Source organism: Podarcis bocagei (assembly GCF_964188305.1).
Source record: "Podarcis bocagei genome assembly, chromosome: 1".
In the NCBI taxonomy this organism is placed as follows: domain Eukaryota; kingdom Metazoa; phylum Chordata; class Lepidosauria; order Squamata; family Lacertidae; genus Podarcis; species Podarcis bocagei.
In genome coordinates, this window is record NC_138125.1 from 8,919,920 (window position 1) to 8,945,172 (window position 25,253).

Sequence of the window (25,253 nt, forward strand, 5' to 3'; positions counted from 1 at the left end):
CTTTCAGGAGGGCATCTGAAGAAAGGGGCCAAAATATGAAGTTCAAAGAGTAATTTACAAATTTCCCACTCACAAGTCATTGGGTCTGGACAGCATACACCAGAAAGGTTTTTAAGAGCTCAGGTGCGAAATTATTTATTTCTGAACTAGAATACGCAAGTAGTCACTTAAAACATTTTTTAAAAGAGAAACCTAAGAGGAGCCAGCAAATTACACACAGCATTTAAGCTATCTTCTCTTGCAGGGAAGTGAGTAGAAAGCAATATTAAAGCTAAAGAAGAACAAACCTCTCTTTTTTGTTAACTTATTTATTGATACAGTGGTGCCCCGCAAGACGAATGCATCGCAAGACGAAAAACTCGCTAGACGAAAGAGTTTTCCGTTTTTTGAGTCGTTCCGCAAGACGAATTTCCCTATGGGCTTGCTTCGCAAGACGAAACGTCTTGCGAGTTCTTGCGAGTTTGTTTCCTTTTTCTTAAAGCCGCTAAGCCGTTAATAGCCGCTAAGCCGCTAATAGCCGTGCTTCGCAAGACGAAAAAACCGCAAGACGAAGAGACTCGTGGAACGGATTAATTTCGTCTTGCGAGGCACCACTGTACTTACTCACAGATATATAAAAATACATACCCAATAAAAAGTATCTTCTTACAATATACTAAGATAAAACTTAGTTTAAGAAAGAAGAAAGTCAGAAAGAAAAAAAGGCAAGAAAATGACAGAACTTAAAAAAGGGAAAGGGAGAGAAAAAGGAAAGAAGGGAAAAGCTAAAGATAGAATGGAGCAAAAGGACTTTCAGCTCTTTGTCCTGCAGCTATATATAATATTCATCCCTTAAAATCCAACTATTCTATCTTCTATAAACCAGTATTTTTTTCAGTCTTCAAATTCCACTATTACAAATTCATTTTCTCTTTCACACACAGTCCATAAGAAATTTTCAATCCTTAACAAATGTCAGTAAGGATTTTTCTCTAATTAAACATGTCTCTAATGAAAGAAGAACAAGCCTTGCTGTGAAAGAAGCAGCATGGCTTCTGCAAGGAGAGGTAACACTTCACCAACCCTTTGGCATTCATTCAGCATCAACATAGTAGACATGTGGTAGACATGTGCTTAACAAGAGACAACTACACAAAGGTCCAATTCTATGCTATGGCTTGTCAGGGAAGGAATGTACAATAAAACTGCAGGTATCATAAAGGTTATCACCATAGCTATGTTTGCAACATTATGCATTGCTCTTAGTCATTCAATCTTGAAAATGGGATCATAGAGAAAGTGGTGAAGAAAATGATCAGGGGATTGGAGAAATTTACCTGTGAGGACAGGTTAAAGCATTTAGGACTTCTGAATTGGATGAAAAGGATGGCGAAGGGAAGGATTGTGAGGGAGGTTTATAAAATTACTCAGGGTCTGGAGAAGGTAGATAGAGAGAAGCTTTTCTCCCTTTTTTGTAAGAGTAGAAATTGGGACTGATCCAGTGACTGGTAATGTCAGGACATGGAAGACAGCACCTTCCTAATCCAAATGCATAACTGACCTATGAAATTTGCTGCCACAAATTGGGGCAATGGCCACTGTATTACAAGACCTTAAACGAGGATTAGATCGCCCTCAACATAGGACGTGTGGAATTTTTTAGCTTTCAAATTCCAAAAATGAGGGGTGCTAAAAAACTGCAACTTGGCAATTCAAAATATATTTAAGTTAAATTAATACAATTTAGTATTGCTTGGTAAATTAAGTGTATATAAAATTGCATAGAAATCCTTAAAAAAGGATTGCCAAGTACTTGCAGTTATATTATCATATTTATTATTACTATTACTATTACTATTATTTATCATTTTCAGAAGGTAAAATTAAAAATATTTGGTTTTCCGAAGGCTGCTTCATCAAATGTAGACTTACCAAGCCCAATCACAAAAATAACAGATTTGAATTCTTCACACCCAAAAATGTATTTTAAAGACCCCTCACTGAAGAAATGTGCAGAAATGTAGTTTCCTTTCCCTAAAATGATACAGCATAAGCCAGGGGTGGGAACGCTTTTCAGCCCAAGAGCTTCACTCCCTTCTGAGCAACCATGTGATGGGCACATGGCAGTGGTGGGTGGGGCCAGAGGCAAGTGCCCTGGGGAGAAGGGGCGTGGCCTTGGAGCACCCCAAAAGTCAGACAGCGAGGACCACAGGGCTGCATTTTGCCCCTGACCCTGAGGTCCCCCACCTCTGACATAAGCTGTGATTGCTAAATGAACCATGTTAGGAGCCAGTATATATATATTTCTCTCTATATGAATATCACCTCCTGTGCTGCCTTCAAGCCCTTTCCTTAACAGCACTCTTGGAAATAAGATTCAGGATCAGACAGACCCTTTGACTCATCCAACAGGGTTTTCTGGACATGTGCTTAGCAATAGCAAAAAGCCTTGTTTTAGACCAGTGTTGTGGTGCCAGAACTGATTTACCTCACAGGAAACTCTGACACCTGGAAAAAAACATTTTTAAGTACCTGTATTGGTACTGACACACAGTCAACACTGTTGTTGTTTTCCCCACCCCACCCCCAACCTTCATTGCCAAAATTTACACTGTAAGCTCCATGGGGCAGAGACCTGCCCGTTTGCTTTCTGCTATTGATATGTACATTGATGGCACTACATAACCAAATCACCTTCCTCATCCTGATCTCGTCCAGCCTCTTGCAACACATGAGGTGAAGGATCATCATATTACCAGGTACCAGGCGCCATACTATATACTTCGGAAGAAAGTCTAATTTCTACAGTACCCACAATCCTTCACCTAAAATGAGGAATTGTTCATCATTCCGATGAGGAATCCGCCATTTTAAACACATCACAAGCACACAAAAAACCTGGTGCTCTTAGAAAGGCAATGGGTTGGATCCCAAAGGCTACTACAAAGGGTTTCATATGTTGGAGAAAGAATGCAATATACAAACGCTGCCCCTCCCTCCTGGGGAACATTTAGACATCATGCCAAACCATGGTTTCTAAAACCATAGTTTGGAGTTATGCTTGAATCTACATCCACATACAGTGGTACCTCGGTTTAAGAACAGCCCTGTTTACGAACAACAGTGGCACCTCGGGTTACAGATGCTTCAGGTTACAGATGCTTCAGGTTACAGACTCCGCTAACCCAGAAATAGTACCTCGGGTTAAGAACTTTGCTTCAGGATGAGAACAGAAATTGTGCTCTGGCGGCGCGGTGGCAGCAGGAGGCCCCATTGGCTAAAGTGGTACCTCAGGTTAAGAACAGTTTCAGGTTAAGAATGGACCTCCAGAACGAATTAAGTTCTTAACCCGAGGTACCACACTGTATTCGGTTTACGAACTCCGTAAAACCGGAAGTAGTGTCCCGGTTTGCGAACTTTGCCTCGGTTTAAGAACGGAATCCAAACGGTGAAAGGGCACCGGCGGCAGGAGGCCTCATTAGGGAAAGCGTGCCGTGGTTTAAGAACGGTTTCGGTTTAAGAACGGACTTCCAGAACGGATTAAGTTCGTAAACCGAGGTATACACCATGGCTTGGGAGGGCTGCCACCCAAGAAATTAAACCATGGTTTGAAGCTGGTTTTCAAACCCAGATTTGCTGTTATGTCTGAATCCACAAACCATTAGGAAGCCACAGAACTGTGGCTTCTCTTCATGAGGCTGTTGTGTCATGGAGATGGGGAATTGTTCTGCCTTAAGAGGCTGCAGGCGCACCATGGAAACAAGGCTGAACTTACGAACCTGAGCGCTGAGCCGAAGGAAAATGATAGCAAATGAACAAAACCCTGCTCTGCCTCATGTACAGCAGGAAGGTCAAACCATTGTGTGGGCTCTTCAACTGTGGTTAACAAAAACCACAGTTTGAGGTGGAGCTTGAACTGAGTAGGGGAGTTTTAATAATGGCCATTTTATCTTTTATAAACAGCTGCCTCCCATTTCTAGAGGGGGGTGAGTTAATACACCTACATTTTAACGATTTTAACAAGCAAGGAAGATGGAACTTAGCCCATCTACAGATGGATAACTATAGGAAGGAAGGGAGAAAATGGCAGACTCTTCTACTTAGAAACGGGAGGTTAGAGGCACAGCAGAAATTTCACAGAGGGCCCAGAAACAGGGCCAAACACAGGGCACAGAAGAAGAGTTGCTGCAAACCGAGGAGAAGGAGGAGGAGGAGGAGGAGAAGGAGAAGAAGAAGGAGAAGGAGAAGAAGAAGAGGAGGAGGAGGAGGAGGAGGAGTTTGGATTTGATATCCCGCCTTTCACTCCCCTTCAGGAGTCTCAAAGCGGCTAACATTCTCCTTTCCCTTCCTCCCCCACAACAAACACTCTGTGAGGTGAGTGGGGCTGAGAGGCTTCAAAGAAGTGTGACTGGCCCAAGGTCACCCAGCAGCTGCAGGTGGAGGAGCGGGGAATCGAACCCGGTTCACCAGATTATGAGACTACCGCTCTTAACCACTACACCATGCTGGCTCTCCAGACTGTGCTGGAAAGTTCTGGCAACACAGCCCACAAGGCAGAGGAGCAATTGACTAACAATATGGTAGCAAAATGTAGGGTTCTGCACTTAGGCAGGAAGAACCAGCTGCACAAATATAAGATGGGGAACACCTGGCTTGCCAGTAGTACATGTGAAAAGAATGTTGGGGGTCTTAATAGACCCCAAGCTGAACATGAGTCAACATGTGATGCAGCAGCAAAATAAGCTATTCTAGGCTGCATCAACGTAAGTATGGTGTCCTGATTTAGGGAAATAATAGTACCGCTCTATTCTGTCGTGGTCAGATCAAACTTGGAATACTGTGTCCAGTTCTGGGCGCCACAATTTAAGAAGGCTATTGACAAACTGGAACATGTGCAGAGGAGGGCGACCAAGATGATCAAGGGTCTGGAAACCAAGCCTTATGAAGAACGGTTGAGGGAGTTGGGTATGGAATTTAGCCAGGAAAAGAGGAGACTGAGAGGAGATAGGATAGCCAACCACAAACTTCAGCTTTTCTCATGGATTCAAGTCACAAGAAAGGAGATTCTGAATAAACATCAGGAAGAGCTTTCTGACAGTAAGAGCTGTTTGACAGTGGAATGGACTCCTTCAGGAGGTGGTGGACTTGGGCTCCATGATCACTGCAGATGGTGACAGCAGTCACGAAATTAAAAGACGCCTGCTTCTTGGGAGAAAAGCAATGACAAGCCTAGACAGCATCTTAAAAAGCAGAGACATCACTGTGCCGACAAAGGTCCGTATAGTTAAAGCTATGGTTTTCCCAGTAGTGATGTATGGAAGTGAGAGCTGGACCATAAAGAAGACTGATTGCCGAAGAATTAATGCTTTTGAATTATGGTGCTGGAGGAGACCTCTTGAGAGTCCCATGGACTGCAAGATCAAATCTCTCCATTCTTAAGGAAATCAGCCCTGAGTGCTCACTGGAAGGACAGATCCTGAAGCTGAGGCTCCAATACTTTGGCCACCTCATGAGAAGAGAAGACTCCCTGGAAAAGACCCTGATGTTGGGAAAGATGGAGGACACAAGGAGAAGGGGACGACAGAGGACAAGATGGTTGGACAGTGTTCTTGAAGCTGCCAACATTAGTTTGACCAAACTGCGGGAGGCAGCGGAAGACAGGAGTGCCTGGCGTGCTCTGGTCCAGGGGGTTATGAAGAGTCGGACACGACTAAACGACTAAACAACAACAAATGTTTATGCAAGACAGGGATGGGGAACACATGGTCCTCCAGTTGTTGCTGGATTCCCACCGGTAATATTAATACAGGCCAGGTGTGAGGAACCTGGTGCCTTCCATCTCTCTCTGAACTGTCGCTCCCTATTGAACATGTTTTGTGGTGCTGATGGGAGAGCCAAGAACATCTGGAGGGCCACAGGTAGGGACGAGCGGAGCTGTCACTTTCAGCTTCTCGTTTTTCCAACCTTCAGGTCTGTTCTCCACATCAGTCTGCGAATCTTGCTTGAAAAATGCCCTTGTGAAGATCCATCAGCATTTCAATGCGAATTTCTCCTCTGCGCATGTTCGTATGCAAATCTGCCTAACATATACTTTTTTTTTTTGGCAGAGCAATTTCTCCTAGTATGATGCAGTATTGCATGCTGTTTTTCACAGGTATGTGCATGTTTACGCACAACCTCCCCTATTACTTGGCTGGAGAGCCACACTGCAGAAATTAAGGGCGGAAAAAAGAAGCCTGGCTGTGCCTTGTCTCTCGTACTGCTTCAAAAATTGTGAATTAGGTAGGATTGCAAGGTGAATCGACTCTCTCCCCCTTCTATAGCTTCAGGTTCCCCATCTACGCTCCATGCCCACAAACCCACCAGAAGAAATCTGGTTTGCAGAGTGAGGAAAAGGAACATCATAAATTGACAAAGGTAAAAATAAAAGCCTCTCTGCACATTACATTTTTTAGGTAAAAATGTAACTTGTGAATTGCTCTGCAAGGTGTTGCAAATCATGTTACCAAACAGGCACATTTGTAAGGAAGCCAGGATTGGCCCCTTTTGAGGTGTGCTTTTACGGCAAACCATCTTGGTTGTGAGCCCTGGAAGACCTGCTCCCTGACGTACAGGCCTTTCCCCGCTTCCTGGCCTGGGAGGGTGGGGTCTGGACTGACTCCAGCTACAAAAGCCAAGGCTGCTGAAGAGGCCAGAGGCTGCCTCCTAGTGCAGACCCAGGTCACTGAGCCTGAGCTTCCACAGCCGCCAGCCGCCATGAGCCGCCATTGGCAGGATTGGCGGCAAAGTTAACAAAGGAAAAAAATTATCTTAAGCATTTTGAAAGAACACATTGCTAAGGTCAAATATAACATGCACATTTAAAACAGAATAATTAGCAAGGGAATAAAATATTATCATAAGCACAGAACATATCTACTGCTGTTGCTGCGTTAAATGTGCATTCTGTTGTTGACCTCCTTTGTAACGTTTTGAAATCTTCAAGATAACATTTTAGTTTCCTGATAATTAAGTTGCTTTATATCTGACTTTCTTTAGGAATGTTTTATTCTGGATCGCTTTATTTGATGTTTTAATGTAGGTTGTACACTGCTTTAATGTATTTTTCTTAAAAATATAAATCAGTATAGAAATGAAATGGAGAAGAATAGTAGGCAGAAGAAGAAACTCAGATCTGTTTCTGTGGGAATAGGTCAAACAGCCCTCTAATCCCCCCTGAATTTTGAAGCCCACTGTAGATTTCTGCCATGGTGTTCTTCAGCCAATTTCAATCACCACATGATGTTTACAAAAAGCATGTGGTAAGGCTGGGCATTCTAAAGCTCGTTTAGTTGATCAGCTTTTGCCTGAAACCTTTGCATACGAAAATGCTGTTATGATTGAGAAGCCTAGTTTGCTGGTCATTTTTAAACCCACAAAATTTTTCGCTCAGTCCATATATTCATCCACCTCTCAAGGCACCATTCTATTTCCCTTTCAGTCTAATCCCCGTATCCGTGTCTAACTATGATTTTTGCACATTTCTATTAAATGACCAAAGACAAGGGAAAATGTCCAGACTTTCTTAGGAAATCAAAATTTCTTTTTTTCCTCCCCCCCAATGGTGATCTATATTCCCCCCTCCAATATAACAACTCACGAGTATGGCTTTTAGAGTGTTACACCTGCAGATTACATGGCTTATTCAGAAATAATTTTATCACACTTGCCCTACCTGCAGTAAGCAAATACTGAGGATTTGTTCCAGCTCTGTAGATTTCTATTGCCATATGGGCTGTGGCGTTCCAGTCTATTTTAAGCAATATCTGCTATTGATTTCAAAACAGATGAGGTGGAAATAAATGACAACATATGACATCTATGGTGGTAGATTTTTTTTAAAAAAAAGAGAGACATGTTTTCTACAAACAACCCACAAATTTGACTTTAAGACTGCAATCCTATACACTTACGTGGGAGTAAACCTCATTGACTTCAACAGGGCTTACTTCTGAGCAGATATGCACAGCATTGTGTCATGTGAAGGTTAATTCAACAGTTTCGCTTAGCAAACACGTCTTTCCCCAAAAAAGTTAGTGGATGGAAGATTCTATCTTACAATTCATCAGAATAATAATAATAATAATAATAATAATAATAATAATAATACCGGGGTATTTTCATTCCTGCAAACACATCTGTCTTTTTGAAATCCTAGCCTTCAAATCTTCTTACAAGATCAGATGATACTATAGACCATTTGATAAATGGTAGGAACATCTATTTTACATTCTATATAGAAGCATCATTTTGAAAAATTTGGAATCTTTGAGCCAGATTGCATTAAGGAATTTCAATTTCAACACACCCTGTTCATATCTCATTCGTCAAAACAACAACATCCCAATTCAACAAAGGACTGTCAAATCACATTTGAGTTAACAAGGCGGTCGGTTTTCTTTCTTTTTTTTGGCGGTGTTCTGAAATTACATCTGAATAGACACACGTACACACACACACACAGGCCCTTTCAGTTAGACACAGCTTGAATGTAAACCTCACATTCCAGGGGAACACAAACATGCTGTTTCTACACTGATGGGAAAGATGTGCTTTGGCAAAACGAAGGAGTATTTCAAAATGAAGAAAGGTGACAAAACAAAAGGTTGGTAAAATGCGTGACAGATCGCTGTGCAGGGAAACAGAGTTGTTTCTCCCACTACAACAAAGGAAGGTTGCAAAGAACCGCAAAGTCTGCATAAAAATGGCTGAAAAGCAGTGTTAAGGCAAGGAGAAGGTAGACTGCCACACCCAGTGGGACAGCGTTCAAAATAAATCTCTAGTGACGGAAGGGTAGCACCTTATTCGCTTGCCTTCCTTTCCTCAACAGATGACCACGACCGTGAACTATTTTGGGAATATGATGGGCTTTAAATAAAAACAATAGGTAATGGTTTATTTCAGCGGCACACTGAGATTTCGAAAAGCCCAAGTCCTTGGCTGTGGGAAAAACCAAAGTTAGGTGATAGGAAAAGGTGGTAAGATGGCTTGAGCAACGGGCTCTCAAGACCAAGTTGAACTGCCGCCCAAGTTGCAATGGTCTCACCAGAGCTAACACAATGGGTGTGTCCCTTGACAAAAGCAAAACAAAACCGATGCACTAAGCTCTTTCCAAAACACAACCACCACAGAGCAGCCGAAACCAGAGAAAGACACATTCCCCCCCCCTTCCAGGTTCCTGATCGCCTCTCCCAAGCACTAGGCTGAGCGATCACGCTAATTTAAGGGCAGCCGTACTCAAAACCCAGCAATAGGCAAGACGAACCTTCTCAGCGAGAAGGAAAGCTGATGTTGCATTTAAATAATAATAATGGAAACACATGGGAGTGGGGAATAAAAGACCCCGTTAAAAGACCACCGCCAGCCTGGGATGCCTCTCTCGTTTCTGTTTTCAAGACAGCAGTAATTCCAAACGGAAATGTGTAGAAAACATTAAAAGCATGCAAGGGCCCTGGAGATGTTGATGGTAAAGAAGCAGATGTAGTAATAATAATAATGGGATGCAAAACACACGCATACTCTCCGCGACGAGTCTCCCCCATGCAATCTTTTTCAGGCATGCAAAGAGGAAGGAAAAGAACCGGAGCAGAAGAATTGTGTAAAAATATACCCTGGCCTTTCCAATTGCTCCAGAGGCATTCCATCTTCGTAGAATCGGCGCTGGCTTGCATCTTGCTTGGGGAGAGGAAGGGAACGGCTGGGTACCTTTTCTTCGGGCTCAGAGTCAGGTGCTGCCTTTTCCTACCACTCAAGCATTCCAAGGCAGGAAGAGGTGAGTGGGTTTCGGCACGGCTGCCGCTGCTGCTGCCGCTGCTTCTCTCTCTCTCTCTCTCTCTCTCTCTCTCTCTCTCTCTCTCTCTCTCTCTCTCTCCCCCCCCCCCCCCTTGCACTGGCTACGGAGGGATGCTGTTAAGCAGAACAGAGAGGAAGATGGGGGGAGGGCACAGTGTAAGCGCTGCAGTCGCCACTGCAGCAAATCAGCAAAAAGGATGCTGCGATTGCCCTGGGGACCGGTTTCTTTTGTAAAAAAAAAAGGGAGGGAAGGATGCTGCAGTTGCTTTGCAAGTAATAGGAATGATGGAGATTTATTTTTATTTTTTATTTTATTTTTTGTAAGAGGAGACGCTTAATGATGTTAAGCTGGCGGAACGGTTAACCAAACCTGACAGCGAAGGAACAAAAACAAATTGGGTGTGGATGGGGAAAGGGGGAGAAGAGGGAGAAATGGTGGGGAGGGGGAGAGGGCGAGAGAGAGAGAATAAGGGTGTGGCTTGCTATGTGTTTACAGCCAGCAGACACTCGGCCTCTTCCAGAAAATTCTTGATAATTTCAAGAAATCCAGTGTTTTTCTTGGGATTTGTATGGCAAAGGCTGCCGATTCTGCCTCTCCTCTCCAGCCCATCTGGTCTCTCCTAATCCTGCTTTCCCAGACATATATGCCAACACCACCACTGAACGGCAGGGTAGGAAGCAGAGATCAAGATCCAGCACTAAATCACAAATTGTGCTTTACTGTGCATGCCAGAGAGTCTTTGCCATGCTCACTGGGACCCTTCCAGCATAATCCATACTGGGAATATGTATGTAAAACCAGCAAAATCAACACACTGGCAGCATCCAACAGACCTCACACAACTAGGCACAGAGATGAATGGAGGTTTGGTTTTCCAGGCAATCGTAGCCAATTCACACTTTTTGAATCAATATGCAAACGAAAACACAGGGTCGTGGTTCGAAATTTGCATTATTCCGAATTTTGCAACACCAAGTAATGTGTGCAAAAATGCACACATTAAAGAAAACAGCGTATAAAACACATTCCATTAGGGGAAATAGTTTGCAAAAAAATCTGTACAGCAGGCAAAACTGCACACAAACGTGCCTATAAGGAAAGGTCTGCACTATGGTGCCAAATAATTTTTGAGGACCTTTCCGAATGAAATCACAGCCTAATGCAGAAATGTGGAAAGCCAAGCTCAAGAACGGAAAAGTGAGACAGAAATCGACAGAAAGTGACAGAAGTGACAGAAATCGACAGGATCACCCAGAATCACCCACATAGCCACAGCTCACATCTGTCTCGTGTTAGGCACCGGTAGTGTGCTCCAGAGGTTAGCTAGACTATTGGGTTTCAGGACCACTTCACAGGCCCTTCTCTGACATGGAGATTTCTTCCATGCCACCTAATACACGGATGGCAATCTGGGTACCCATAAGTAACACCTGGCTTTCTCCATCCCCTTCTGTGATTGGATAGAAGAGCAAGGTTCCCCTTCTGAGCTAGAGGCTCCCCCAGAGGCATCTTCACTGGGGAGCTGAGATATCATTGGGACATAAGCTTCTCTTAAACCAAGGTACCGCTGTATTAAAAACACGATAAAACATCAAACATTAAAAACTTCCCTAAACAGAGCTGCCATCAGATGTCTTCTAAAAGTCAGATGTTTATTTCATTGACATCTGAAGGGAGGGCGTTCCACAGGGCAGGCGCCACCACCGAGAAGGCCCTCTGCCTGGTTCCCTGTGACCTCACTTCTCGCAGTGAGGGAACCGCTAGAAGGATCTCGGCGCTGGACCTCAGTGTCCGGGCAGAATGATGGGGGTGGAGACACTCCTTCAAGTATACTGGACCGAGGCCGCTTAGGGCTTTAAAGGTCAGCACCAACACTTGGAATTGTGCTCAGAAATGTTCTTTTGGAAACCAGACATCCAACACGGCTTACGCAGCTTCCGATTGGCTGCAGGAGCTTCCTGCAGCCAACTGGAAACAACGCCTTGGTTTCCGAATGTTTTGGAAGTCGAACGGACTTCCGGAACCGATTCCGTTCGACTTCCAAGGTGCCACTGTACATAACAAAAATAAAAACAAGAACAGCTCAATAATTCCCCTAATCCCCAACACATTTTAAAAGGGCATTGGATGTCAATCAGCCAAAAGACCTGGTTGAAGAGGAACATTTTTGTCTGGCGCCTAAATAATAATAATAATAATAATAATAATAATAATAATAATAATAATAATAATTTATGATTTATACCCCTCCCATCTGGCTGGGTTTCCCCAGCCACTCTGGGCGGCTTCCAACTGAATATTAAAAACAGTACAGCTTCAAACATTAAAAACTTCCCTAAAGAGGGCTGCTAAAGGTGTATAATGAAGGCGCCAGCCGAACGTCCCTAGGGAGAGCATTCCACAAACAGGAAGCCACTGCAGAAAAGGCCCATTCTCATGTTGCCTCTCTCTGGACCGCTCATGGAGGAGGCACTTGAAGAAGGGCTTCCAAGAATGATCTCAGGGTCTGGGTAGGTTCATATGGAGAGAGGCAGACCTTGAGGCTCTTTGGCTTACTCCCAGGTGAGGGTGGATCACAGCCTTAGTTCTCATTCCCCACTTGAAGGAAGCTCTGAGTAGATGTAAGGGCATTTGCCCAAAATCTTCTTTCCCCACCCCAACCGTAATCTCCTTGACAGCAGGGGCCTGTCAGTATGGCACAAAGCACAATGACAGCGTGTGGTGGAAATAACAACAACAACAAAATTAGAAAAAGGCTATCAGTGACGTAGGGAGTGATTGCTGCGTGCTTTTTGCTCTGTGTACAGGGGACCAGGCTCCCAGTTGAGTGAATGGGTGCCTCCAGACTGGCATTCCTTTGCAGGAAAGATTCAAGCACATGGCATAGATTCAGCTTTGTGTAGATTAAGGCACTATTTTCCCCTAGCGCAACAAATCCACTTTAAAAAAGAAACAGGCTTTTGTTCTGGTTAGGAAAGTTGGAGGAAAACGCACTGGGAAGTGCAGAATAAGCGACTGATGAAGATTTGCAAACATCCCACAAGCAAATTAGTATGAATGCAGGATGAATGCTTATTGGCATTTACTGTCCCTGCAAACAAAAAATGCTTGATGAAGACTCTTGCTCTTTCAGCCCGATGGGGTTCTTTTTGGTATGATTTTTTTGTAACTTGCCATTGACACAACCGTAGTGCACAAGTGGTAGATTTTATACTGGACACATCACCCCACTTTATTAGTTGTTTGGCAATGCCTCCCCAATGTTTCCCACTTTGCTGCCATCTGGAGGGGGCACCCTTGTACTATAGTGCAACAAATGTGGGACGAAAAACATACACACACCCTGGAACATTTGTGGTGTAAAAATTTACAGGGTTTCAGCAGGAAGCTCTGGGACTGATTGGAAACAAAGCAGTATGTCTACCCCAGGGGACAGCAAACTTTTTCAGCAGGGAGCCAGTCCCCTGTCCCTCAGACCTTGTGGGGGGCCGGACTATATTTTGAAAAGAAAAAAATGAACGAATTCCTATGTCCCACAAATAACCCAGAGATGCATTTTAAATAAAAGCACACATTCTACTCATGTAAAAACATGCCAATTCCCGGACCGTCCACGGGCCGGATTTAGAAGGTGATTGGGCCGGATCCAGCCCCCGGGCCTTAGTTTGCCTACCCATGGTCTACCCTGAAACTTTCACAGGCAATTGAAAGCAGGATTGTGTCTAACTGCCCCACTATCATCATGAGAACAAATCATCATGGAGGCACAATAAAATGGACGCCTGGAAAGACCCTCCAGATAAGCTTTGTGCAAGCAAATGCTCAATAAGCAGGTCGTCTGGAAGAGCCCCGAGTGGAGCAAAGCAGCAGCAGCAGCAAAATCAAAAGAAACCAACTCATTAATTCCTTCACTCATCTGCCATCGGTAACACACTTCCCCAACTCTGAGATTAATCACAATGTGAAATAAGCAGAACGGCGACATGCAAACAAAAATGAAGAGGTGCAACTGAATGTATAAAAAACTACTGTATTTTTCACTCTATAACACGCACCCGACCATAACACGCACGTAGTTTTTAGAGGAGGAAAATCCGTAGGCATGCCACCCGTAGGCATTCCCTCCATAACACGCACAGACATTTCCCCTTACTTTCTAGGAGGAAAAAAGTGAGTGTTATGGTGCAAAAAATACGGTACTTTAAACAGACACTAAGATAAATAGGGCCATTGCAGGGTTTGAAAAGCCCACCTCACCAGGACACAGGGTCTTATACTAAGCCCTCTGCCAAGTTTGAGGGGCCCTGGGGCCAGGTGATTTCTGGGCCCCGCCAGTGCCTCTCTAGTGGCACCCTCCCAACAAGTCCTGAGATTCGACTTTGTGGCACACTGGGGATGGGCACGTGACCCTAGGTTCCCGCCCCCTGCTTGCTGTGAGATCCAGTACAGTCATACCTCAGGTTACAGCCGCTTCAGGTTGCGTTTTTTCAGGTTACGGACCGCCGAAACCTGGAAGGACCGGAACGAGTTACTTGTGGGTTTTGGCGGTCGCGCATGCGCAGAAGCACCAAATCACAACTCTCAGGTTGCAAACACTGCGGGTTGCAAACATGCATCCCGCACGGATCACGTTTGCAACCCGAGCGTCCACTGTATTCTCAAATATAGAATCACAGAATTGTAGAGTTGGAAGGGAGCCCAAGGGCCATCTAGTCTAACCCCCTGAAATGCAGGAAACGCATCCTGTCCGGTTCTGGCAAAAAAACATTTCAGGTCTCGAAGCACCTTAGAAAGCCGCTTTTTCTCAGGCAGGAATATTCATGCCCATTTCTGCTCCTACAGCATGCAGATAGTGGCATGGAATTGAACTAAGGTACAGAATTGGTCCTCAGTGAACCAAGACGATTTGTATCCAGATTTCGAAGCCAACCTGGCCTGCCAACCAGGTATGGAGGGTGCATTTTCACACTGTGGCTTTGGAAGACTCGCCTGCAAAGAGTTTGAGCAAATGGGTGTGGCTCCCTTGGTTAAAATCTCGAAAGAGACTCTCGTTGCCTAGTGAAAATGGTTATTTGCTAAGAAATAACTGCATTTTTAAAAATGTGAATTCCCCCCCACAGTGGATACTGTCAGGAGCTCGGCCTACACTCAAGTAGAACCCTGGCAGAGACACATGCCCGACTGGCACGTTCTCTCCCTCCTGGTCGATCGTTCGGAAGCTTCAAAAGCTTTCTTCAGACCGAACATCACAGCGACCGATGCCAACCGACACAGGCACACTTAGAGATCCACAGAGTTTGCGCAGTTCGCATAACTGACCTCAGCAACTCAGCATTTTGGCTAATCTACTTTATTTACATATAAACACACACGGAGCACTGCAACATGGCTCCCTTTCTCTCTAGCATCAGACAGCAAGGAGAAAAAGAACAAAGGACAATAGTCCCACTTCACGGAACACAGTAACACAAACATCCTGTCTCCGTCACTTCCCACTCTGTGGAGTCAAAACATATACCGTCATGTGATAGATAAAAATCCCATGACTGCAATCACGGAGCAGGAATTCTAACAGATACGTCTCCCCATGTTGCTGCAACCCACATTCGCTTGCTGCTTTACTGATGACTCAAAGCTCCCTATGGGCACCAACACCAGCGTGATTTGCCCTGCCTATGTGGTAGAATTCATTGGTCCAACTAGCTCAATGCAGTCTACTCTGCCTGGCAGTGGCTCTCTAAAAAGGTAAAGGGACCCCCTGACCCTTAGGTCCAGTTGCGACTGACTCTGGGGTTGCGGCGCTCATCTTGCTTTATTGGCCAAGGGAGCTGGCGTACAGCTTCCGGGTCATGTGGCCAGCATGACTAAGCCGCTTCTGGCAAACCAGAGCAGTGCACGGAAACGCCATTTACCTTCCCGCCGGAGTGGTACCTATTTATCTACTTGCACTTTGACGTGCTTTCGAACTTCTAGGTTGGCAGGAGCAGGGACCGAGCAACGGGAGCTCACCCCGTCACGGGGATTCGAACCGCTGACCTTCTGATCGGCAAGTCCTAGGCTCTGTGGTTTAACCCACAGCACCACCCATGTCCCAGTGGCTCTCTAGGACTGCAGAAAAAAGGGCATCTCTCCTAGATCCACCTGGAGAGGCTGAGTGTTGAAACGGGGACCTTTTGCATGCAAGTCGTGTGCTCTTACCACCAAGCGAAGGCCCTGGGGGGCCACAAGAATCTGTCCTATACTTAGCGCTGCTAGACATAAAAAGCAGCTCTGGTTGTCAGTTTGTTCTGGGCTCCGCCCATAGTGCTACAGTCCCCCCCCCACACACACACACTTAACGGATTAAAATCAGGACACCCTTGTGTATTTGGAAACAGTCCTATCAACACAACTTGTTTTGCCCCAGTGTGCAAGGAAGTTTTAAAACAGCAACAAATATATAGGATAAATATATAGGATAGTACAGCCAGAGCTACCACCAACAACATCTGGTTTTGGGAACATTTTCTTGAGCTTGCTTTTTCCTCCTCCTCCCTCCCATTCCCTTTTCCTTCTGTGTCATGTCTTTTTAGATTATCAGCCTGAGGTCATGGACCACCTTAGTACTGATTTTTGTAAGCCTCTCTGAGAGACTTTTTGGCCCAAGGGCAAAGTCTTAAGGCTGTAAATAACAAATCAATAAAATACGGGCTATAAGGAATAAGCTATAAACACAACCATATTAGTTCTAAGGCGATTTTATGATCTTGCGTTGTCAAGGGGAAAACGCCGAAGCGTAAAACGTGGCGGATGATGATTGGCTAGTGATGAATGAATTCTGAAGACCAGGTTTCCCAAAGCTTGGCTTCCAAAACCAGGACCAGATTTGAAATACATGCACACAGTGTGTGCAATTCCAATAATCAAGTCCTACTTTGGCACAGGAACAATGAGCAGATTTTCCCAAGCTGCTGATTAATTTAGAGTTTGCTTGCTGCTGGTGTGCCTCTCCTGGTCTGCTTCTCTTCTCCCACTCACAAGACTGACACCCAGAATGAAATGGGACCAAAAGTCCAGACTGCAGGCATTTAATCCAAGCGCGTTATCTTTGGCAGACCTCTTTGCCCTGCACATGCATTTATATAAGTTTTTAAAAGAACAAAGAAAGATGTGCTCTGCTGATACAGACAGCTTAGTATCGCGTGTGCATCTGTTCACATTTGTGCATCCTCCTGAGTCAGCTAGGCTGAATAACTGAGAGTCTTTTCAGAGCCAATCCTGAACTTTCTGACAGCTCAACTTCAAGCAGCTGCTTCAGGAAAAATAAATATAGAAAGAGTATGGACCAAAATGGCTTTGCAGGCCAAACAACGGGAGCTGGTGGGCCTAATTAATTTGTAATCCGCTTTGATGGTTTTTCTACAGTCAAATTTTATGAACTAACAAATAAGTAAATAGGCCCGCAGGTCAGTGGTTCACCAGTGCTGGTGTAGACTACAAGCCTCTGCTCACACAGAGAACTTACCATATTTTTCGCTCTATAAGACGCACCAGACCACAAGACGCACCTAGTTTTTGGAGGAGGAAATCAAGAAAAAAAATATTCTGAATCTCAGAAGCCAGAACAGCAAGAGGGATCGCTGCGCAGTGAAAGCAGCAATCCCTCTTGCTGTTCTGGCTTCTGGGATAGCTGCGCAGCCTGCATTCGCTCCATAAGATGCACACACATTTCCCCTTGCTTTTTAGGAGGGAAAAAGTGAGTCTTATAGAGCAAAAAATACGTTATTCACGCATGCACAAGGTCTTCACCTGGAGATAGCCTTATACCTTTCGATGCTCCAAGCCATTGGTCCTCCTGATTTGGCTCTCCACTCGTTCTCTTGCCCTCTCTGCTCCTCCCTTCTGTAGCCAGAAAGGCACATGGGACAGCCTTTGAAAATGGCTATCATATCTCCTCTCAGTCTCCTCCTTTCCAGGCTTAACATACCCAGCTCCTTCCAGCACTCCTCATAATGCCTAGTTTCCAGACCCTTGATCATCGTGGTTGCCCTCCTCTGCACATGTTCCAGCTTGTCAACATCCTTCTTAAATTGTGGTGCACAGAAATAGTATTCCAAGTGTGGTCTGACTAAGGCCGAATAGAGTGGTGCTATTACTTCCCTTGATCTGGACACTATACTTCTGCTGATGCAGCCTAGAATAGCGTTAGCTTTTTTTGCTGCTGCATCACACAGTTGACTCATCCTAAGCTTGTGGTCCATCAAGACCCATAGAACCTTTTCACATGTACTGCTAGAAAGCCAGGTGTCCCTCATCTTATATTTATGCATCTGAATCTTCCTGCCTAAGTGCAGAATCTTACATTTGTCCCTGTTGAAATTCACTGTTAGCTTACGCCCAGCTCTCCGATCTGTTAAGGTCATTTTGAATTCTGATTCTGTCCCCTCCCAGTTTGGTGTCATCTGTGAATTTGATGAGCATCCCCTCAATTCTTTAATCCAAGTCATTTATAAAGAAGTTGAACATGATTCAGTTGAGAATCCTGCACTGCAGACTCTTGGCTTCCCTTCCAATTCTACTATTCTATGATTCCATGAATAACATAATGACAACGCCATTTATGGAATAAATGGTGTAAGGTTCATAGAAAGCAAAGACGCATAACAGTGGTTTGGGCGGAAATAAGAATAAGAATACCTTTACTGTCATTGTACAACCTGTGTACAATGAAATTAAACAAGCCTCCCTCCCAAACACTCAATCTCTTATCAAACAACACACCACCTTGCAAGTCAATTTTGCTATGTTATTTTTCGTTCAACAGCCTAACAGCCCACGGATAGAAGCTATTTTTTAGCCTGTTGGTATGGCTGATTATACTTCTATATCTCCTGCCTGACGGTAGAAGATTAAAGAGGTGATGGCTGGGGTATGAGTCATCCCTGAGAATTTTTCTTGCTCTCCTAAGGCAACGATCCCTTGCAATGTCATCTAGCGGACTCAAGAGACAGCCCATGATATCATGAACTGCAGCAGAAAGAAAACAGCAGTGCATGAGACGACTATAGCGCAGGATGGAAAACAATGCCTTCTTACATCCCTAGGCAATGACCACCTCCTCTGTCACTGCGTTGGAAAAGACCTGGCATGAGACAGAACAGAATTGACTCCAAAACATCCAATTTATTTGCTGCTGACAAACGTCTGGCATCCCTGATACCTGATAGCTCATCATTATTCATCAGCTCATGAGCTGTAGCCAGGGTTAGGGGGTAAATTTGACTCAGTTCACATTTACAGGCAAATCTACCTGATTCACGCTTTCTGAAACAATACATGAACCAAAGCACAGTCAGGCTGCAAAATCTGCAGTACGGTTCTCTAGCCCATTAGCACACATTTGCAAATTTAAGATTGGAAAGATGAGAAACAGAGGGAACCAAAATTCGAAGATGCATCCATTCCTGTGAACGTGACTTGATAGCTCATCATTTGATTATTCATCAGCTTGTGAGTAGTAGATTCCTCTGCTGATCAGATGCTGTGTCTCTGAATCTTGCCTATTCCCATCAGGATGGATGCTCAGTAAATAGGTCACCTGGTTTTGGAGCGTATTTGGGAACGGAGTGGGGAGGCTTATTAATATTAATATTATGTATTCTACTTCTTACCCGCCCTTCATCATCAGTACTCAGGGCAGGTGACATTAACTTAAAACTCACAATTAAAAACAGTTTAAAACAAATCATAGAGACAGGAATAGGGCCTTCTGTGTGGATGTCTGGCTTTCTGAAGTTGCAGAGCAAAAATTATGTAGGCAGGATTGCAAAGAGCTCTAAAAGGACCTCCCCAAACTGGGTGAAGGGGCACTAAAATGGGAAATGCAGTTCCATGTAAATAAAACGTCAATGGGGGGGGGATATTTATCTAACTTCACATTTGAGTTTTGAACTGGCAGTGACTGACCAGGAAAGAGATCTTGGGATTGTGCTGGATAGATCACTTAAAATGTCCACTTAATGTATGGTAACAATGAAAAGGGAAGATTTCATGTTAGGAATAATTATGAAAGAGGTTGAAAATGAAACTGCTACTATGGTAATGTCTTTTGACAAACCTACGGTGCGACCACACATTGGACACTATGCACGGTTCCAGTTGCTGCACCTCAAAAAGGGTATCGTAGAGCTGGGGAAAGTGTAGAAAAAGGCAACCATAGGGACATAGGAAGCTGCTGAGTCAGACCACTGGTCCATCTGGGTCAGGATTCCCTCCTCCTACAAGGAGACTCCAGCACTGCCATCAACCCTGGGGAGTCGTCAGGCCCAGATTTTTACACCACTGCTCCAGAGGCTTCCCATACCAATTACAGTGATACCTCGGGTTAAGTACTTAATTCGTTCCGGAGGTCCGTTCTTAACCTGAAACTGTTCTTAACCTGAAGCACCACTTTAGCTAATGGGGCGTCCCGCTGCCGCCGCGCCACTGGAGCACGATTTCTGTTCTCATCCTGAAGCAAAGTTCTTAACTTGAAGCATTATTTCTGGGTTAGCCAAGTCTGTAACCTGAAGCGTATGTAACCTGAAGCATATGTAACCCGAGGTACCACTGTACCCAGACACCTTGGACCTTGGAAGCAATTGGCACGCCATCACCAGGACCATGGAAACCGAGGAAATGGCAAGTTTGAAGGAGCTTGAAGGCTTCTGGCAAAGTGCCTTATTAGCTTCATCCCAAGCCTCCCCTGGAAGAGGAAGAAGCTAGTAGCCTGGGTTTCCATGCTGCCCATGCAGGAGCAAGCTGCCTCTCCTCCACACCCAGTCTAAAAACACAGTAGTAGTAGTAGTAGTAGTAGTAGTAGTAGTAGTAGTAGTAGTAGCAGCAGCAGCAGCAGCAGTAATTTATTATTTATACCCTGCCCATCTGGCTGGGTTTCCCCAGCCACTCTGGGCGGCTTCCAACAAAATATTAAAATAAATAATCTGTTAAAGATTAAAAGCTTCCCTAAACAGGGCTGCCTTCAGATGTCTTCTAGAAGTCTGGTAGTTGTTCTTCTCTTTGACATCTGGTGGGCGGGCATTCCAGAGGGAGGGTGCCACTACCGAGAAGGCCCTCTGTCTGGTTCCCTGTAACCTTGCTTCTCGCAGGGAGGGAACTGCCAGAAGGCCCTCGGAGCTGGACCTCAAGTGTCCGGGCAGAATGATAGGGGTGGAGACGCTCCTTCAGGTATACTGGACCGAGGCCGTTTAGGGCTTTAAAGGTCAGCACCAACACTTTGAATTGTGCTCGGAAACGTACTGGGAGCCAATGTAGATCTTTCAAGACCGGTGTTATGTGGCCTCGGTGGCCACTCCCAGTCAGCAGTCTAGCTGCCGCATTCTGGATTAGTTGTATTTTTTGGGTCACCTTCAAAGGTAGCCCCACGTAGAGTGTATTGCAAGCCCCACATAGAGCGCAACCCAAGCGAGAGCATGCACCACTCTGGCGAGACAGTCCGCAGGCAGATAGGGTCTTAGCCAGCATACCAGATACTTACTGACTTGCCTTTTAGCACGATAGTAAAAAAAGAAGCCGCTTTTGGGGGGGGCAGGCTACTGACTTTCATGGTCTTATTTACAAGGCTGGTTTGTAACGTAAAAGCAGTCCAGCACTTAGCAAATGGTTTATGACTTTGACCCTGTAATTGTGTGAGCGGCGCTGAATAATTTGCATGCACAAAATCATTTGCAAAGCCTTCCCTCGGTTGTTGTTTCCCCCCCATCGCAGTCACCATGCGGAGAAGGTCATTTGCCGAGGGTAAACAACAGCGGAGCCACCGCCCAAGGCCATCCATTAAGTGCACTACTCAAAGGGACAGGCTTTCTTAGGTCTGCATCTGAAAACTCTGTCCACTGCCTTATAATCAGCCCAGTGTAGGATCTAGGGCTGTGTGTGTTTTTAATCTCTGCCACTGAATCTGGATTATGGTAATTAACCATTCTTTTAGGAATGCTCACCCGGAGCAAACAGCTCAGCAATTAGTATCTAGGGGCAATTTTGTTAAGATCAGGATGGGTGGATGGGATTATCTGGAGCAGCACTTGATTTCTTCAGCATTCTAAAGGGAGCCATCAATCTACTACTTCTTGTAAATCCCTCAAAGAGCCACTTTAACAAAGATCCTGCATAGAGTCATTGGGCTCTACAAGGCCTATCTCTTGGGAACAGCAGGCCTAATGCATTGGAAAAAGTCAACTGGGGGGCACATTGAGAGCTACTTAATGTTGGAGACATTTTTCTCGACATTTATTGCTTGCAGGATAATAATAATAATAATAATAATAATAATAATAATAATAATAATAATAGTAAAGCAAGGAGGACGTCCTTGTCATAAATCTAGTCAATAATAATTTTAAGAACAATAATTTTATTATTTGTACCCTGCCCATCTGAATGGGTTGACCTAGCCACTCCGGGCAGCTATTGACTATTTTTCTCCGTGAAACACTTTTGATATTTTAAAAAACTAGGTGCCTAATAGGATGCAATGGCAATAACCCTTCCACAGGTAAAACAGAATTAGGGGTGCAAAGGCAGATTAACTCACCCATTCTTGACATAATGAAGTCTACACAAGTGGGGTTACCAGCCTCGTTTTGTTTGTGCACTTGTGTGTTGCAATTGATGGGGATGGCCAACACCAAGGAGAAGAATGATGGCCCCAACAAGGGGAGAGCCAAGGTTCCTGGTTGCACCAGCACCTTGGAGAGAGTCCGTGGTTGAGTTCAGGACCGCGGACAGCACTCCTGCAGCCAAAGCAAAACGTCCAAGTTCTCTCAGCAAGATCCTGGGCCAACTGCTTGAGTTTCAGAACAGAGCGGTGTAGTCACTGCCACGTTGCCCCTGCCCCTGCTCCCACCCAGCTCTTTGCCACATTGAGGGAGGGGGGGAAGCAGGATCTGCACCTCCTCGATTAATGTCCCAACTAAAACGCGGGTGTTCCTGAGCGTATTGCATGTGCGTGTTGTCACACGTACAACACGCAATGCATGCTGCAGGTCCAGTGGCCGGCTCATCCAGAGCACTCAGCCTCATGCGTGCAACTCATGATGCACATGACATTACTCACATGAAGTGCGCACCATGCACACACACACACACCCAATCTTGTGGGAACCTGGTACCTCTGTTGGGCGCTGGGTACACATTTGTTCCTATTCTTGATTTCTGCTTCTAGATGCTGGATCATGACACCATATAGCCCAACCTCTGCCATGCAAGAATCAGAGCTCAAGCATCCATGACGGATGGCTATCCAACCTCTACTTAAAAACCTCCAAGGAAGGAGAGTCCAACACCTCCTGAGGGAGACCGTTCCACTGTTGAACAGCTCTTAGATAAATTTTAGGTGGGGCAGAAATTTATCAGACACTGTGACAGCTGTTCTGCACCATTTTTCTCAAAGCGCTGGCTTTTTGCCCTCTGCTATCTCCCGTGTTGCAGCCTCCTTGACCAGGCAACCGGCAAAAGAATAAAACTCCTTTTCCTGAAACCAGACAAGATGGGACTCCTAAAGTGCCACTCCTGTAAACGTGGCGGGTTGGGTTGAGCTGAAATAATAATAATAAACTTAGAATGACATTGATGAATTTTAGCGGTGCGTTTCTTTTAAAGCTAAAACACAGTTCTGCTTGGAATAATCAGAAGCCACATCAGCCAGCCACACACAAAACAAGCTCAGAACTGCAGCCATCACTTGTCAATTCCCTCTTCTGCTTCCATGGAAACATGGCTAGAAATTAATCAAGAGTTCAGATGGGTGTCATGCGCATCCACTCGGAAGGCGCCCCCCTCTTTTAAGGAGCTTTTCTTTTATTCCAGGCCACAAGTGGAACAAAATGTCTTAGATTCAGAGATCTTGTGCTAGTGGGCCTCTCTGTTTACTTCGCTGGAGTGGGCACCCCCCCCTTCAGCCTCCCTTGGTTACGAGCAAAGCCATCTCTTCCTTAACGTAAATAGAAGAGCGCTAACAGCAGGCAGGGAGCCTTCCTATCTGCAGGGAACAAGGAATCTGGTCTAGTGGAGCTCCAGACACATTCCCCCTCCCAATGGAAACCTGTACTGTTCATCGCTCCTTCTTTGCTCCAGTGGGGGGGAGGTCCAGAGCATTTTCACAGACTCTATCTCCTTACTGAATAGAGCAGGGGTGGGGAACCAGGGATGATGAGAGTTGTAGTCCAGCAACATCTGGAAAGCTGCAGGTTCCCGTCTCAAGTTCCCATCAAGCACACGTCCAGTGTTGTCAGCAAATACTTACACACACACACACACACACACACCTTTTGATTTAGCTGTTATTTGCAGATGTCACAAGGGACGCGGGTGGCGCTGTGGGTTAAACCACAGAGCCTAGGACTTGTGGATCACAAGGTCGGCGGTTCGAATCACCGCGACGGGGTGAGCTCCCATTGCTCGGTTCCTGCTCCTGCCAACCTAGCAGTTCGAAAGCACAAAAGTGCAAGTAGATAAATAGGTACCGCTCTGGTGGGAAGGTAAACGACGTTTCCGTGTGCTGCTCTGGTTCTCCAGAAGCGGCTTAGTCATGCTGGCCACATGACCCGGAAGCTGTACGCCGGCTCCCTCGGCCAATAAAGCGAGATGAGCGCTGCAACCTCAGAGTCGGTCACGACTGGACCTAATGGTCAGGGGTCCCTTTACCTTTACCTTACAGATATCCTCTTTTCCCTCTGACCACTCATCATCGTCCCACCACCAATCCCCTGGCTCTGAGCCCTCTTCCCTTTGAGATTCCCCAAGTGGTTTCTCCCACCATTCCCAGCATCCAACCAGTCCCTGACATGGTCACTGGGGAGGGATGTTCTACACAAATACAACATCACGATTGGGGTCTTTTAGCACGCTTCCACACTGCTGAAATTTTAGGGGATGCGATTCAATTACATACTGGCAAATTCAGGCAGAACAATTATAGCCTACTGGGAGGTTTTGAGCTTCCCCAAAAGATCAGAATTTTTGCAACAACGGCACTTATGGGAAACTGCACTGGAAAGTACTGGGTAACGCTTGCTTTGACACAACATCATCTAACCTCCCCGTAAACAAACCACCACGAATGCTCATTCACGTTGTTGTCCTTGCAAACTGCTCAGGCTGAATGCTCAATAAATAGGTTGTTCTGGAAGCACCCTTAGAATGATTCCATGCCATGATTCAGGCAGAGTATTTTCCAGAGGGCTAGTTCCCTACAAAGAGACTATTTTGACCATTACTGCAACCCACAGCCATTGGCGAGGTGTAGCCACAATGTAGTGGGGGAAGGCAATGGTTCAGAGCAGCCTCCCCAAGCTGGTGCGTTTCAGATGCTTTGGACTACAATTACCATCAGTTCTAGTCAGTATGGCCAATGGTCGGGGATTATGGGAATTGTAGACCAGGAACATCAGGGCGGCACCAGGTTGGG

At 45.3% G+C, this 25,253-nt stretch overlaps 1 protein-coding gene across 4 annotated transcripts in view; it reads right to left on the reverse strand.

Annotated features, from left to right (window-relative positions):
* Nucleotides 1-25,253, reverse strand: part of RTN1 (reticulon 1) — a 136,986-nt gene that overhangs the window by 22,741 nt on the left and 88,992 nt on the right. The window contains exon 1 of one of the 4 annotated variants that reach the window (XM_081192193.1): nucleotides 9,629-9,885. The exons of the other annotated variants lie outside the window; for them this stretch is intronic. Coding sequence (XP_081048319.1) covers nucleotides 9,629-9,689 — 61 coding nt within the window. The 5' untranslated portion in view covers nucleotides 9,690-9,885. Of the gene's footprint in view, nucleotides 1-9,628; nucleotides 9,886-25,253 lie in introns of those variants that run through there. 4 annotated transcript variants of the gene reach the window in all.